The sequence below is a fragment of the Pleurodeles waltl genome, chromosome 3_1 (genome assembly GCF_031143425.1).
Source record: "Pleurodeles waltl isolate 20211129_DDA chromosome 3_1, aPleWal1.hap1.20221129, whole genome shotgun sequence".
NCBI lineage: Eukaryota > Metazoa > Chordata > Amphibia > Caudata > Salamandridae > Pleurodeles > Pleurodeles waltl.
In genome coordinates, this window is record NC_090440.1 from 797174307 (window position 1) to 797191778 (window position 17472).

General features: G+C 42.5%; 1 protein-coding gene across 4 annotated transcripts in view; it reads left to right on the forward strand.

Moving 5' to 3' along the window:
• DENND2B (DENN domain containing 2B) overlaps window positions 1-17472 on the forward strand; it is a 916594-nt gene that overhangs the window by 559455 nt on the left and 339667 nt on the right. Inside the window, exon 1 of one of the 4 annotated variants that reach the window (XM_069223663.1) lies at window positions 15811-15952. The exons of the other annotated variants lie outside the window; for them this stretch is intronic. Coding sequence (XP_069079764.1) covers window positions 15943-15952 — 10 coding nt within the window. The 5' untranslated portion in view covers window positions 15811-15942. Of the gene's footprint in view, window positions 1-15810; window positions 15953-17472 lie in introns of those variants that run through there. 4 annotated transcript variants of the gene reach the window in all.

Consider the following 17472-nt stretch of genomic DNA (forward strand, 5'->3'; position numbering starts at 1 on the left):
ATTGACACAGCAGTTCCGTCGGGGAAAACAACTTTGTTCGCCCTTCAGGGCGCGCGCGCCCAACTCGGGCCTATTTGGGCCGACCGCGTGGAAGCCTCATGGATCGGACTCCATTCCAATTCTGCCACGGGAAATACCCGTACACAGACCAGTATCTGGTTTGTAACCTTTGCCTTTCCCCTGATCATCAGGAAGAAAATTGTGAGACCTGTCGATCCTTCCGATCAAAAAAGACTCTTCGAGACAGGAAGGCACGAAGACTCAAAATGGCATCAAGAAGCAGTTAACATCTCGACGTAGAGGAAGAAGAACTGATGCAAACAGCGGTCTCGGTTCGAGATTCCAAATCCAATCAGAAGAAGACAGACCGGTCACGGCAGGACAACATGTGAGTACGCCTGCCCCTGTACCCTCACAAAAGCAAAAACACAAGGCCTGGGGTACACCACTGCCGGAAGGCCATGGCTCGGCCCGAAAATAGACTACAGGTGACCAATTTACCAGTTCGGCACCGAAAAAGGCCACTCCTCAGAAAATATCGGAGGCAACAAAAAGCTCAGTGTCCGACTCCATTAAACACCATTTTTAGGAGTCAAAAATTAGAAAATCACTTTCAGAGCCAAAACCTTCATCTGCATCATATTTTTCAATCCTGAAAAAGCATGCTTCGGAGCTGAAAAGGCCAGCTTACACAGAGGAACATTGACTTTCAAAAAGACTAAAAGAAAGCCACAAAGCCTCTGAAGAGGAGTCTGAAGTACCACCAATACTTGAAGTTATGGATGAAAGGCAGTCCAGGATCCACATCCATAAGGAAACAGGCAGAATTCAAACAGCACCTTCTCTCAAAACAAAAAGAAAGCTGGCCTTTCCGGAGGAATTGGACACTATGCAGCCTCCAGCTAAAGTGCCAAAGCAGAAGGAGAAACCACCACCTCCTCATTTTTCTCCTCCTCATTCTCCTCCTCACTCACCACACCTACCTACCTCTCCTCCCACTAGCCCTATACCAGTGCAGTCACCCACTCACTCTTATGACTCACAACAAGACAATGTGGATCCATGGCACTTTTATGATCCAGATATCATTCCTAGTAATGATCCAGACAGCTATCCCTCTAAACAATCACCACCTGAGGATAGCACTGTCTACAACCAAGTTATAGCTAGGGCTGCAGCATATAATGGTGTCACCATGTATACAGAACCCCTAGAAGAGGATTTGTTATTTAATACCCTATCCTCAACACACTCTAAATATCAATGCCTTCCCATGCTTCCAGGCATGGTAAAATACGTGGATCAGATATTTAGTGAACCTGTTAAGTCACATATAATAACACCCAGGATAGAGAAAAAATATAAACCTGCACCCTCCGACCCTGATTACATCACCCATCAGGTACCTCCAGATTCTCTGGTATTTAGCGCTGCCAGGAAAAGAGCAAATAGTCAGTCATCAGGAAATGCGCCCCCACCTGATAAGGAGAGCAGAAAATTCGATGCTGCAGGGAAAAGAGTTGCATCCCAGGCAGCAAATCAGTGGAGGATAGCCAACTCACAAGCACTGTTAGCTCACTATGACAGAGCCCATTGGGACGAGATGCAAGACATAATCCAGCATCTCCCCAAAGAACATCAAAAAAGGGCACAACAAGTAGTGGAAGAAGGGCAAGCCATTACTAACAATCAAATACGATCTGCCCTAGATGCAGCAGATACCGGTGCTAGAAGTGTCAATACTGCAGTCACAATACGCAGGCATGCATGGCTCAGATCTTCTGGATTCAAACCAGAAATACAGCAGGCGGTGTAAAATATGCAGTTCGATAAAAAACATATTTTTGGGCCAGAAGTTGACACAACCATAGAAAAATTAAGAAAGGATTCTGAAACAGCAAAAGCAATGGGCGCACTCTACTCAGCACCATACAGGGGGTCCTTTTGAAAACCTCAGTTTTGAGGTGGGTTCAGACCACACACAGCTGGGGCATCCACATCACAAGCAAACCCAGCCTACCAACCGCAATACCAATGGGGTGGTTTTAGGGGCACATATAGAGGGCAGTACCCCACACATAGAGGGAAATTTCAGGCCTCTAAGCAACCTCCACAGCACCCAAAACAGTGACTTCTCTCACTTCCTTTCACTCCACACCTCTCCTGTGGGGGGAAGACTACAACAGTTCCACACAAATTGGCAAAATATTTCCACAGACAATTGGGTGCTATCAATTATCCGCAATGGCTATTTCCTAGAATTGATACACACTCCTCCAAATATCCCACCAAGGTCATACAAACTATCCACAGAACACATCAGTCTGTTGCAAGAAAAGGTACAATATCTACTACTCAAACAAGCAATAGAATTGGTGCCACAATCTCAAATAGGGACAGGAGTTTATTCACTATATTTTCTAATTCCCAAAAAAGATGACACCATCAGGCCGATATTAGACCTCAGGACCCTCAATCTTTACACCCTGTCAGAACATTTTCATATGGTAGCTTTACAGGATGTCATCCCACTACCACAAAAACAAGATTTCATGACAGCATTAGACCTCAAAGATGCGTACTTCCTTATACCCATCCATCCTGCACACAGAAAATATCTCAGGTTTGTCATTGAAGGAAAGCACTACCAGTTCAAAGTGTTGCCCTTTGAAATAAGAACAGCTCCAAGGATATTCACAAAGTGCTTAGCAGTAGTCGCAGCCTACCTAAGAAGACAACATATGCATGTCTTTCCATTTCTAGACGATTGGCTAATAACATCAAACAGTCATACGCAACTAGGGTTCTCAATAAATTACCAGAAATCACACCTGCAACCAGCACAAATACAAGTTTCTGGGTGCAGTACTAAATACTCAGCAAGCTCTAGCATATCCAAATATACAAAGGATACAAGCTTTCCAAAATATAATCACACAAGAACAGACAGATCAACGATATACTGTCAGATGTGTCATGAACATTTTAGGAATGATGGCATCATGTATTGCAATTGTTCCACTGCAAGACTAAACATGTGGCCCTTACAACAGTGCCTTACACAACAATGGTCACAGGCATATGGTCAACTTCAAGATCTAGTGTTGATAGACCGCCAAACATGCATGTCCCTTCAATGGTGGAATTCCACAAATCTAACCAAAGGGCGGCCATTTCAAGACCCTGTGCCTCAGACCATAATTACAACAGATGCATCAATGATTGGTTGGGGCGCTCACCTAAACAATCACAACATTCAAGGGTAATTGGATGTCAAACACAAACAGCTACACATAAACCACTTGGAGTTCTTAGCTGTCTTTCTAGCACTCAAAGCCTTTCAACCTCTTCTCAAACAGAAGAATGTTTTTATCAAAACAGACAACATGACAACCATGTACTATCTAAACAAACAGGGAGGGACACATTCATCCCAACTCTCCCTCCTAGCCCAACAAATTTGGAAATGGGCAATTCACAACCAAATTCATCTGTTAGCACAATACCTTATAGGGACAGACAATCAATTGGCAGATATCCTCAGCAGAAATCACCAACAAACACACGAATGGGAGATTCATCCTCAAGTACTTCAAAAATACTTTCAAAAGTGGGGATCACCAAACATAGATCTGTTCGCAACAAGCGAAAACACAAAATGCCAAAACTTTGCATCCAGACAGCTGCATCCCCTGTCCAAGGGCAATGCTCTATGGATGAGTTGGTCAGGGATATTTGCATACGCTTTTCCCCCCTCCCACTCCTCCCGTTTCTAGTCAACAAGTTGCGCCAAACTTCACTCAACATGATACTCGTAGCACCAACATGGGCACATCAACCGTGGTACACAACCTTATTAGATCTGTCAGTAGTACCACACTCCAAACTCCCAGTCACACCGGATCTGTTGACACAAAACAAAGGTCAAATCAGACATCCAAATCCCAAAACACTCAATCTAGCAATTTGGCGCCTGAGGTCATAGAGTTTGGATATTTACAACTCCCTTCAGAATGTATGGAAGTTATTAAGCAAGCAAGAAAACCCACTACTAGACAGTGCTATGCAAACAAATGGAAAAGATTTGTATATTACAGTCAATCCAAAAATATTGACCCTCTTAGAGCGTCAACACAAAACATCGTACGTTATTTACTTAATTTACAAAAGCAAATTTAGCATTCTCTTTAATAACACTTCATCTTACTGCAATTTCAGCATATTTACAAAATAGACAACGTAGCTCTTTATTTAGAGTTCCTGTCATTAAAGCTTTAATGGAAAGTTTAAAACGCATCATTCCACCCAGAACACCACCAGTTCCTTCTTGGAATTTAAATATAGTTCTTACACGACTTATGGGACCACCATTGAGCCTATGCAGTCATGCCAAATTAAATTTCTAACATGGAAGGTTGCCTTCCTAGTGGCAATTACTTTTTTAAGAAGAGTAAGTGAAATCCCAGCTTCTGGTTAGGGATCTTACCTCTAGACCGCAGCCAGCATGGTATCTGGCTCTAGCCACGGTCGGGACGCAGAGGGGCACAGACTGGCTTGCCTTTGGCACACCTGCTGCACACATCAGCTGCACGTCTGTGCTGCAGGTATTCTTTTATTCCAAAAGTTACTCAGACGCCTGAAGTACTATAGTGCTGCTGTGTTAAGTGGCGCCTCTGTGTTCAGTACCCCGCCCCCTGATCAGACCTCACTGCGCCGCAGAGCGCTAGGTACAGTGCTGGTAAGCAAATAAGAAACGCTTTGCGATTCTTTTTAGTTAAAATCAGTGATGTTTTCAAATTCTAATATGACAAGGTAGCACAGATGGCAGTTACCTCCCAAATGGCAGAGTGCCAAGGACAAGAAAAAGGGGGCACATATACCATTTGGAGTGTGAGGCAGAGTGCTCCCTTTCTGGTATACCATCAGAGATAGCCGCCGTTTTGTAGGTTTAAAAAACATAAGTTACAAATACCGCTCAAATGCTAAGTGCCAACAAAATATGAGAGTTCATTCACCAGATTTCGTTTTTGACAAAATGTGACTGTGATTTATTGACTGTATGTGGTTATTGATCAGTGGCTAGGTATACATGAATATTAGGTTGTTAATTCTTTGGGTACCCTGGAGAATTTAAGTGTGTAAGGAATTGCTTATATTTCGCTTTGGAGGTCTTTTTCTGATGGTGTGTTTTGGAAATTTAGTGAATCAAATCTATTTATGTGATTATTCTTTGACAACACCAATGGGTCTGCCTTGCTGATACAATGACAAAGCCAATAGGCCTGCCTTTTATATATTGATGTGGTGAGACTCTGTCAAAGCTATGTGGCATGCCTTATTTAAAATGACACCCATTTAAATGAGCAAAGCAGCATATGGTATAGGTGATATTAATACAGACATTCTTCACCCTGTACAGAGGTCATGGCAAGCATGACAGTCCTTCATAAAAACCTTACCATGCACAGCCTTCACTCTGCACAGACGTCTTTGTGGACAGATCAGTGCCTTGCCATTATGGGCAGGCTATTCTCTCACTAAACAATACTACACACAGCCTCCACCCTATATAAAGGTGTTGGTGGACAGGACAGACCTACTACGCACAGGCTTTGCCCTGTGTAACAAAGTTTGATAGCACAATATGGTGAGGTTTTAAAGTTATAATATTGTTCGGACATGCTGGAAGATAAAATGTATAGTTATAACTGTACAATTTGTAATGCTTGTGCTTTTCTGTATTTGTTTATTAAAGTTATAATAAATAACATATTCCTAACTATCCCCAGTGGTAGTCATCACTGGGTAGTTATAGTTAGGATTGTGTTTCCACAGGAAAAAATTATTTTGGTTTGCTTATAACTTCGGCACTGTTTGACAAATCTTCATAAACTTTCCAAAGAAAATGTTCTTCCACCTCAACTCATTCCTGGAACGTTTTGGGGTGATCCATCAGGGGAGGGAGGGGTGAATTGAGAGAAAAGGAGGATCCCAAAACATCCCATTCATTTATCCTTAGCAACTATAGAAACAGTTACAGCGAGAAAGAGTTCTGTTTGTGATTTGGTGTAAATCTGTTCAGTATGAGCAAATGGAGCTCAAAAATGTTGTATATTTCAAGCCGTGGAGGATCTGCGTGGCTGCCACCACATCAGCAAGGATGCAGTAGCAGCCGTTTTAGGCCTCCAGAGTCAATCCCAAGCCCTAAATTAAAAAGGTTAAACAAAGACATAAGAGGGCAGGGTAGGACTAAACTGGCCTCCTAGGCCTGGTGGTGGGGTCCTAGCGGGACCCCGCAGGGACCAAAAATGTTTTTTCTTTTCAACTTTGCTGCCAATTTGTGGAGAATCAGTGAATCTGCTTCAAAATTAAAAGAGAAAAAGGCACATGTCTGCTTTATGATTAAAAACCCTCCCAGAGTGGTGCCTCTGTGTTCATGGGAGGTGCAAAACATTGGTTTTGAGGTGGGGGCAGGTAGCCTCTCTTCTCTGAGCCTCTGGAAGGCCTAGGGGACCCCATCCCGTCGGGCTGTCATGGAAAAAGAGGGTACGGGGCATGTGGCCCCTCCACAAGCCATAATAGGCCCAGGGGACCCCATTAACCAGGGCTGAAGTGAACTTCAAAGGAAGCGGAGCCACGCAACTCCCTCCCTGAGCGTGTAAAGGCCCGAAGACCCCATACCCTGGGGCCAACTCAATTACAATCTCCAGGGAAGGCCACCTGCAGGACACAGTAGTTTCCCTGCGTGCATCTGTGTGGACAGGGAAACATATGCGTACTCTCACATGGCGGGAGCATTTTGTAAGCTCCTGCCAGGTAGGAGCAGACATGCCTTCAGGAAACCATATCTGCTTTCACTCGACGCAAGCTTTAAAAGTGATCCCTCCATGTGGGGGTGACCTCTTTTTCCCTACCAGCGCTCCTGTGGGCAGAGAAACATACCTTGGTCCCACCCGGCAGGAGCGAACAAAAATAGCTGTTCTCGCCGGACAGGAACAATGTTGGCTGCTGCAGCACCCAGGATGAGTGCATGCAGGGAGCTAGCGGGGCACTGGAGCCACACCCACGGACCCTAACTTGCTGTTTGGTGGGTGTACTGGGAAGGCACCAGGGCACTCACAAAAATAAAAACAGGTGCTAAGGGATGAAGTCTCTGGGGCCACGATAGGCTCAGGAAGAAGGAATGCTGAAGAATGCCGGGCCCTGCAGTCAACCCCAGGCTGTGGACGGACGAAGGCTGTGCACGGCTTGGCTGTCTGCGGATAGTTGGCTGCAAGGCCTGGCCCCAAGCCATAGGCTGTGAGTGGCGGGGGGTTTGGATACTTAATTCAATGCACAAATTTCGGCAGTGTGCTTTCAATCCTTTCCGTGCTGGTTCAATTTGTGCAATCAAATAAAGCGCCAAAAGAAATTCTAAGGTACGGAAATGAATCCAACCATCATATTATTGGTAAAGCAGGAAAGGGAGTGAAATGAGACACGTCTTCTACTTATAGACTTTATGGATATTTGGGCTCAATATGAGATGGTTAATATTGTGGCAGCATGGCTATTTTTTTAGGTGAACCAGTTTGGCGCAATTAAAGTAAAGAATGTTACTAATGACTGCAGTGGCTGTGAAAGAAAAATGAAAGGGAAAAATGCGGAGATACACTGAGTGCACGCTCTGATGATGGTATGACTTTAAGGCCATGAAATAACTACCTGGTCTGTGACTCTTTTAAAATCAAGAAGTCACGTTGGTAATCAGAGACTAAGCTCACCTGTGACCAAGGCTCACCACCAGTTGAAACGCATCAGGGAAAGGATTGAAAGCGTGTTGCCGCAATTTGTGCATTGAATAAAGTGTCCAATATTCCTAAAAAGTTTGCTGTTCGGCGATTCTTCTGAGTAAGAAGTGTTATAAAATCTCTCTCTCTCTCTCTCTCTCTCTCTCTCTCTATATATATATATATATATAGATATACAGTATATATATATATATTCATCATAATTGATCATAATTGACACAAATACCCGGAATTACAGCATGGCACTCTGTAAAATATGAGTTGACACACAAATGATGCATATGACTCTAGGGCGTAGCTCGTCAGTTGCCTGACTAGCATGCCTTCTCCCTCTTGGCTTTCACAACTGTGTTCTTCAAGACTTTGGCATCTTTTGGAAAGTAAGAGACAGTGGCCAAGCATGCCCAACTTCAGGTGGTCCAGCTGTGCACCTTCCCATTACCTGCATTTCTTTATATATACCTACAACAAAACCAGTCTGAGGTAACCTGGGAGTGATTAGTACACTTCAAACACCGAAATAGATACATTCTTTTCTTTAAAATGTCTTTGATGATATAGGTTTTTTAATACATGTGATATTCATTTGCGTCAATATTTCTTTTTTGAGAAACATCACGACCTCTTAGACAGAGCTGGACTGAAAGCCAAAATCAACACTGCCAAAAAAACACTCTGCAGGTGAAGGTTTGCTCATGCAATAAGTTTTAGTGTACAGTAATGAGCTCTAGATAGTTATGCACTCCAGCTTTTGTCCTAGCTATAACATTAACTGTGTAAATAAACTGATATAACAGAAACTAAAAGCAACAGTTTTTGGTGCACATCTCAATATCAATGCCAAGATCTCAGACTCTCCCATTTCTTGGTGATGACCTTTAATGTCCTAGTACATGTGACAGTGACAACATAGCATCCCTCGAATCATACTGATGCCTTACTGTGCTCTAATATCAGTGCTATCATCACACAGCCTGATCTTCGGCTGTAATTTCAACCTTGAAACATGGCCCGTCTCAGTTAGACAATGTGTGGAAGAGGAAGGGGGTCTGTGTTCCAGGAGGGATTCAATCCAGGCTCCAGTTAGCAAATGTCTAATGTGTCGAAGGCAAATGCTGCTCACCTTATCACAATAGCATACTATACCCACGTTTCATGAATAGGATTCTGGTGTTAAATGTTTTAACTGTCCTTCCTATTCTTTAGCAAATGAACCAGTGCACCTTGTCAAATTCCCACCCTTTGATTCATTCATATGCATAATCTGTGAAGAGTAATAACTGTTCATTTTGCAAAACATTGCCTTGATCGGAGGCATGCTTTACTTCTGTCTACTATTTGTTCTTTGTGACAAAGCACCTGACAAAATGTACATGTATATAAAAATCACAAAATTAAGCTATTTCATCCAACTGTTGCAACCTTTAGAAGCCAATTTGTAAATCCAGCATCAATTAAAAAGCAGAACAAGCATTGACTATGCCAGTAGGGCTGGTTTTAAGAGAATGTTGTATGGCAATGTGGAGCATTACAAATAGATAGAATCCGAATGAATATGTATTTTTGTGGAATAATATTGGTATAGGCAAATAGGTTAAGTGACAGTTGCACTGCGGTTAATAATGACTGCCCTCCTTCCATCTGTTCTTCAAAACACCATAAGCTCTCTAGTTATCTTAGACAATTTAATAGCATTGAAATGTCATTTGTGTGGCCCTGAAAGTTCAAGCTCGGGCAACAGGACAAATAAACAATATGATCACGGCTGTGTGGAGGGCAGGTACATTTTTGTGAAAGCACACAACCTCTGCCAAAATAAAACATGCACTCGTGGCTCCCAATGTGTGGGCGGAGCCAAAGTCCCTCTCCTGGTGACAGTCACATACTTGTCCTGCAATCGCTGCGCTGTCAAGCCAGCCCATAAAAATAAAATGCATTATATTTAAATATACACTGACTGTTTCCTCTATTCACTATAAACTCCATTGGTCACCTTATGGCACTTCATATTTTAATAATAGTTAAGTGTGTGTTGCTTTATGGAGTAATCATAAAAGAAGCCACTTTTAAAAATCAATAAACTAAATTAATAAATACACAAATAAAATAATACACAGCAACACATAGAAAATGGCTTTCCAGAGGTAATTCTAAAGTGGTGTTTTGTTGACCAGTCTGAAAACAAATTGTCTAAACTCTACAATTATAAGTGAAGTTTAAACACTGGAAATACACTTGTCAGGCTGCAGACTAAAAGAACATTTTGTAGACAATATGTACATTTTCATATGTGATGCAATATGTGGTCACCAGTGATGCCATTTATACAAAATCACAGCAAGAAATCATCCTTTGAATCCAAGGTGAGCTATGGCAACACCTGAGTCTTATGAAGTATAAGGCAGGATTCCAAAACAGTATTTGAATAATCACATAGAACATTTAAAGATGATTATTTTGCCCACAATTCAGGTGACTCGTTATCTCCTGTAAGTGATCTTGTGGAACTTTTGGAAGATATTTCATTATCACATATTCCTAAAACGGACCAAACTTCTCATAACAAGCCAATCAGTACAAAAAACTTTCAAGAGATTATAATCTCTTCAATTAACAAAAATGTACGTGGCTCTGATGCATTCCCTTATAATTGTCTAAAACATATAACTAATTGATAAGTAAATACTGTTGTTCCTCTACTCAGTGAAGTGAAAGAATCTGAGTCACACCACACTGCTGAGGAGATGCAGTTTTGTAATTTTCCTTGAAAAGGGCAAAGATTAAAAATCATGCCTCTCCCACCACCCAATTTCATTATTGAAAAGTATTGCAAAAGCTTTTGCTAAAATATGTGGACACGATTTGCAGACTAATAATGGTTCATCCCTCAGTGGTATGTTGGGAAAATGACATATGAGGTAACTGTGAGCAATGATTATATGACGATTTATGGAACCCGTCTGATCTTGATATTAATTGAATCCCACAGGCCGTTTTCATAGATGTTTCCAGTTCACCTGATCAGTCGTGGAATTACTGGCCTTGAATAATCTATTTTTAAATGACTAGACTAAGCCTAGATTAGGCTTTATACAGAAATACTAGGCAACTCTCTCTGCCAAGAATACATTTGATGAACCTTAGTGGAATGAAGCGCTATGTGTGGTTGTTCACTGTTAGCCCTTTTCAATGTATGTTGAGCTATAAGGTGAAAAATTAAAAGCGAAGATCCTATAATTTGCTTCAAATGAGCTCAATCTTTCACAAATTCAACCAAGTGTCAAGTTCTGATGCTGCTGTAGCTGTTCCTCAATTCTGTTGTATCCTACATAGAGACTGTGCATACAGGTCCCATAGTGGCAAGGCAGCAGCAATTGTTAGATCATCTTTGACTGTACTAGAGTTCCTCTTGCCCAAAACAGTTCTACCAGAGCTCATTCTAATTCATATTTTTCTTAACCACAAATTAACTCTTGTGCTCCTGCTTAAAAATCACGTATCTGGTTTTTACTGGTATTTATTTTCCTAATTTGTGGATCCAGCTTCTCCCCTTGCAAGCTCTTTCAACAAACATTTAGTTATTGAATATTTTAATTATTGGTTTGATGACCTTATGGATTCACCTTTTATCAAATGATTTATAAGCCTTAATATGCTTCAATCGATTAGTGGTCCTGGCTCCTGAGCAATCATACCTTTGATCCTGTTTAGGCTGAAGAGACTCTATTGGGAAAGGTCACAACTTAGACCTTGATGTGGACAGATCATTTATGATTTAAATCAGAGGTTAATGTATGAATTTCTGCTCTAGTGAGGCATATAGTCTTAAAACCTGTACCTGCTCTAAAAATTACATTCATCCCTATTCCTGTTCCCAATTACCCTATTCCTCTGAATCTCCTGTAATTGTGTGCAATGACTTACATTACATGAATTACATAAATAGGCAATCCACCAGTACAAAATTCTTTATTAGAAAATTCAAAAATATTTTTATTTGAATAATAATATCCAAAAATTGGTCTTTTAAATGTTCTCTCCCTTTCCTTCATCCTACACTCATTCCGTAAGGAACTTCTGTGATGTTGTTTGTACTTGTTTTAAGAAAAACACTCCATGACTCATGGCTTGATCAAACTTCCCAATGCTCCCTATGCTTTGTGAGATGGATACTTACAGTAAGTACACAGTTACCCCTCCCCTCATTCTGTGATCTTAATGCATTTCAGTAGATTTTATATATGGTTTTCCAACTGACTTTAGTCCAATGGCTATCTTTAAGGATCATAGTGCACTCATTACTGAACACTGGAAATATTAAATTGATGTTTATATGCAACAAGGAATTGTACTGGTTCAATTTAAAGTGGTCTAGGCCACCCTGATCATAAAACAAAAATGGGTGTCAGTCCTATGAATCTGTCTAATTACTGACTGATGTTGTTGCTACTGGCAGAAGCTATGCTTTTGGAAGGAAACATAGGGAATCAACTTAGTGGCTTGTTTGAATCCAGAACTGCAATGGATATCTCTCAGGCATGCTTCATAGTGAGAGACCATACTGAACTGGTCCTCCCATCCACCTTAGATAACCTTAGAGCAGAGGTAGATAATGGTGAGGTCAACACCCCAACTCTCCTACATCTATGGGAGGCTTTCAGCACCATGGATCATTCTATCCAGGTTGGTCACCTGAGTGCCCTCAGGATAATTGACTTGGGGAGTAATGACAGGAGTCCTTCTTGGATTCCAATCATACATTTGATCATTGGATTCTTCAACATTAGTCCTCCTCACTGTGGAGTCTCTGCAGGTTACACTCCTCCCCTCTCAAATTTTAAACATTTACTGAGAGCTTTTGGCCAAACTGTACCCTTTGCTTCAAAACATGTGCAGCAGAGGCCCTATATGTCAATGATGTATCCTTCCATCTCTGCCTGAGGTCAATCGAGGAGTGGATTACTGGCCACTGGCTTGGACTAAAGGAATGTAAAACAATGATCATGATGCTCGGAAGGTAGAGGACCTCGACCTAAGGTGTTACTGGGCTAGTGAAATCAGAAGTTGCACCACTCCTGCAAAGTCTGCATGCCATAGAGTAGTCCCATTTGATGTTGAACGGAATCTTTCCCAGATTTCTTCTGACATTGCTTCCTGCTCATTTGCTCTTCAGCTGCTAAGGAAGGTAATGTGTTAATGAATATATATGGGAAAAGATAAGCTGTGATAGCCACTCTGGTTCCATTGGCAGCTCCTCCTCTATGGCGGAGGAGCGTCGCCCCCCTCCCCGCCAGTAGCAACCGCTGCAAATCCTTTAACAACGAAAGGTTAATAAACTATGTTTATTAACCTTTCGTTGTTAAAAGGGAGGGGCATTGGGGATGAGGGGAGTGCACTGTGCACTCCCCTCAATCCACATGTGTGTTTGGCCAGCTGTCTCGTGCCAGCCAATCACACATGCACACTGTGCTGTCTCCAGCCCGGCACTGTGTTGCTGGGCTGGAGAGAGCAGCCACCGGCTCCCAGTCTGCCTCGGAGCGCCCTGGCTGGGTGCTCCCAGCCAATCCTAATACTGCTCTGAGCAGCGTCAGGACTGGCCGCAGGGCAGGCTGGGAGCCTGTGCCTGCTGAGGAGATGGAGGATCGGCGGCGCGCAGATAAGGATTTCTTTTTTTAATTATTATTAAAATTACCTTCACCCCTCCCCCACCAGTGTGCCACTCTTGTAGCCCCGCGAGCCACAACTGTCTGGTTCTGGCCCTTGTTAACCAAATTCTTTATACCTGAGACTTCTCATGGACCAACTTCAATGGCTTTAGAGGATTAAGAATCAAGTATCTTGTACAATTACCAGGACTGCACCCATTAGTCACAGTTAGTTTTTATGCTCTTTACAAGCTTTCAATTAATTCTAAATCTCACTGAAACCACTATGCATCGTCCACAGACTGTAATCAACAGAAACACAATGCACAAAGGTTGCTTCTGCTTTTCCATTCCTGCTTCTACAGTATGGGTCCTCTTCCTTTAGCCCCTGTCAGCATACCAATCCTCACTCGGTCTTTTGTTGTGGTTTTAAAACTCTTTTTTAGCTGTACTATTAATTAAGCTAGCTGAATTTCATAGGTTAAGCCCTCTCTCTTTAGCACCAAATCTCACTCAGTCTTCTGTTGTGCTCTTAAATGTCCTATTTTCAGTAGGACTATTAATTAACTTAGCTGGGTTTCATATGTTAAGCCATCTCTCCTTAGTGATACCTCTCTTGTTCCTCTTATTGGATTTCAGTTTTTTTATGTCACTTTTCTTAATAGTTTTTTCTCTATTTTTAGAAATTGGATGTGGCATTTTTATTGTGTTGTGCTTTGATGTTGTAATTGTTTTGATACTGCAAATTACTTTACACAATTTTGTTTAAGTTAAGCTTGTCTGCTCAGCGCCATAGATGCAAGTGGTTGGGCCCAGATTTCGTTATTAAATTTTTGTTCACCCTTTGTTGAAAACATCCTGTAGTACACATTTTACCCATATATAATTTTATATTATTCTTGATCCTGAAAACCATCTGCCCATGTATTGGACTGCTATGCAGAGGGCAGAGGAGTAATGGGGGTGCCATATATAACATGGCCTCTCCTCCCTGTCCCAAATGTCAAAACTAAATACCAGGCCTCCTTTAAGCCATTAAGCAAAGGCTAATAGTTGGCCATCTACCTTTGGGATTGATGGAGAGTTAGCAGACTTTGAGTGCCTTCTTCCTGTTTACCAATCTGCTCCACGTACACTTGAAATTGTCTGTCTCAGTCCCTACTGCCAGCTATAATTTTTTTACATTCTTCATTTCTTTCTGTCATTTCTCGACTTCTCTTCCTGTTCCCTGCTCGCGGCTTCTTGTCAGTCTTCATCTCATTTGTCTCTACCTTTGCCATCTGTGTCACTTTTCTCTGTTCCATATTCTCCCCTTCACCCCATCGTCCCGTCTCTCAGGTTTTCCGTGTGCTCCTCCTTTTCGGTCTCTTATAGCTCTTCCTTCAACCTTCATCTTCAGCTGGCTTTCTCACCCACGCTCACAAAGCACTACACAACACCGGACCAGAATACCTCAACAGACAACTCTCCTTCTACACCCCGACCCGGCATCTCCGCTCCGCCGACCTCGCAACTGTCCCACGCGTCCGCAGAACTACAACCGGCAGTAGATCATTCTCGCACCTCGCCGCCAAAACGTGGAACACTCTTCCCACCTACCTGCTCCAGGCCAAAGACCTCTTTACCTTCAGCAAACTTCTCAAGACCTGGCTGTTTGAGCAGTAGCAGTACCTCGCCCCCCCCCCCCCAAACTTCTCCCCCCTCAGCGCCTTGAGACCCTCACGGGTGAATAGTGCGCTTTACAAATCCCTGATTGATAGACATACTCATACCGCCTGCTCATTCCTTTTCCCTTTCTCTCTTCTGCTCCTAGTGATTCCACCCTTCCACGTCCTGCACTATCTTTCATTTCTACTATATAAACCTTTTCAACAGCTCCTCTAAATTGTTATTGTGAGTTTATGCTTTCCAGCAAGAAGACCAGAGCACATTAAAACCAACAGCCTCCACATGTCAGCAGAGGCGGGGCACAAAGGCCCTTCCAGCTGCCCTGCCTAATTGATAAACAGATTGGTGAGGCGTTGAGAGGCTTCAGGTCCAGTACCACATGCACTGAGTTGGCGGGCTCAGCATCCGCCCGAGGGCTTCTATGACGCTGCTGCCTCGGGCGTTTGCAGACAGCAGAGGCTTCAGTCCACTCAAGGCTGTTAACTGCACTCGAGGCATGTACCTCTTTTGTGCAGATAACACACGGCTGTTCGGCCAGCGAAATCAGTCCCAGGTGGTCATTGAAAAACTCTGCTGATATTAGTCATCCTAAATAATCTGCTCCCGGAGGGAAGACGGCAAAGGGAAAAAACTGTTGCGATGCAGTGCTGTTTATCTTACTGAGAAGCTGGAAGAGTTTTTTGTAATTTCCAAACTTTCGCTGCTGCGTCGGACTATGCCTGCAGATGCAGCAACTCGGGAAGAACTCGGCACTCGTGCGGATCTTTCGCTGTGGAGATGTCTCCGTCCTTTGACTTGTAAAGTTTTCTGAAAAGGGGACGTGCAGGTCGGACGCCCAAATGTTGGCAGGTGAGCGCGCAAAGATTCTGAAAGCCTGGCCGTGCGAAAGGGAACGTTCTCCTTGGTATCGAAGTTGTGAAAATGTTTCTGTGACTGAAAGAAGAAGCAGAGATGGGGCGGCCATGTCACCTCGATGTGTATCTTTGTCACCGCCTGTTCCGGGTGTCATGTGATATAGAAATGATTTTAGAGAACGTATGTAATGAGCTCGGAGGGTGGGGCCTTCATTGCAGGCTGAAAAATACTAAGCTTTGATTGGGTGACCACATATTTTCCTATCTTTTAAATTCCAAACGTGTCTATTTTTTAATTTATGTTTATGATGTTTTGTATTTATTCTGAGTACACTGTCACCCAGCTACACATCTATTCGCACTGCACGACACGAAAGCAGCTTAATCAACACCACAACACATAACATTAGTAGACACTAGCTGCAAGCAACTACTGAGAAAGTCAATTACATCAAATCCAACGTGTACCTACACACCCTGTACTTCACACACAGATACACCTCAGAAAAGTTCAAAATCCTTACAACCTAACATTATAACACCCTGAATCCTCAACTTCACTGAGACCAACACTATAATTTACACTGTTAATCAACAACCACATGGTGCAACCTCCACCCCCCCAAACATAATATCCTACATCAAGAGACGTTCACATAACATTGTAACCTAAATTAACAAATCTGACCAGTTAAAAATTCATCCTGCTTAGAAATAATCTTACCCATGTCTACCTAATAGCTCAGATCAGTTAATTTAATCCCTTCACATATACCACTTCACAATTCGGATGGTGTATATGCTAATAAGAAAATACTAAATTAACTCCAACTCATCCCCAACACAACCCTCACCTGACACTGAGACAACAGCACAACTAAACACTTTCACACACCTTGTCATCATCCCCCAATACACAGTGGGCTTTTCACCTACTGTAGCTTCTCAGTACCCATCATACCTCCATTCTGGAGTACAATAACTCACGCTCTCTTTCAAATCAAATCCTTCTCTGTCATTACAAGTAAGTAAAATGCCCACCCTAAAAATACCTGTGTTAAGAAATGCCCAACTGAGAACTCCCCACACAAAGGAGCACGTACAAAGCTAACTGAGAATCCCCCCACCACCACCCCCTATAGACCATGACTGTGAAACTTGGGTATCCAACCAACCCTATGTCATGCTCAGCAACTACCTCTAGGCATAGTCTCAGATGTGCACAACTCTGAACACAGAATATCTACACAGTCTCAAACTGGAAAGACCAGAAGATAGAAATAGAAGATTTAAAAAGTGGGGGCAAGGAAATATGCAAACCAGGTAAAATGGATAAGACCCAACTACACTAGGGTAATACTAGGTAGTCAGGATCTATAATTAAATCCAGAAATAGCTGAGAAACGAAATGAAAGGACTATGAATGCAAGACTTTACTTCTCAGCTAGAATAGCTAGTATCAACACCACTGCTCAATCGGTTCTATGTCTACTTTGTCACCTCTCATCCCAGTTT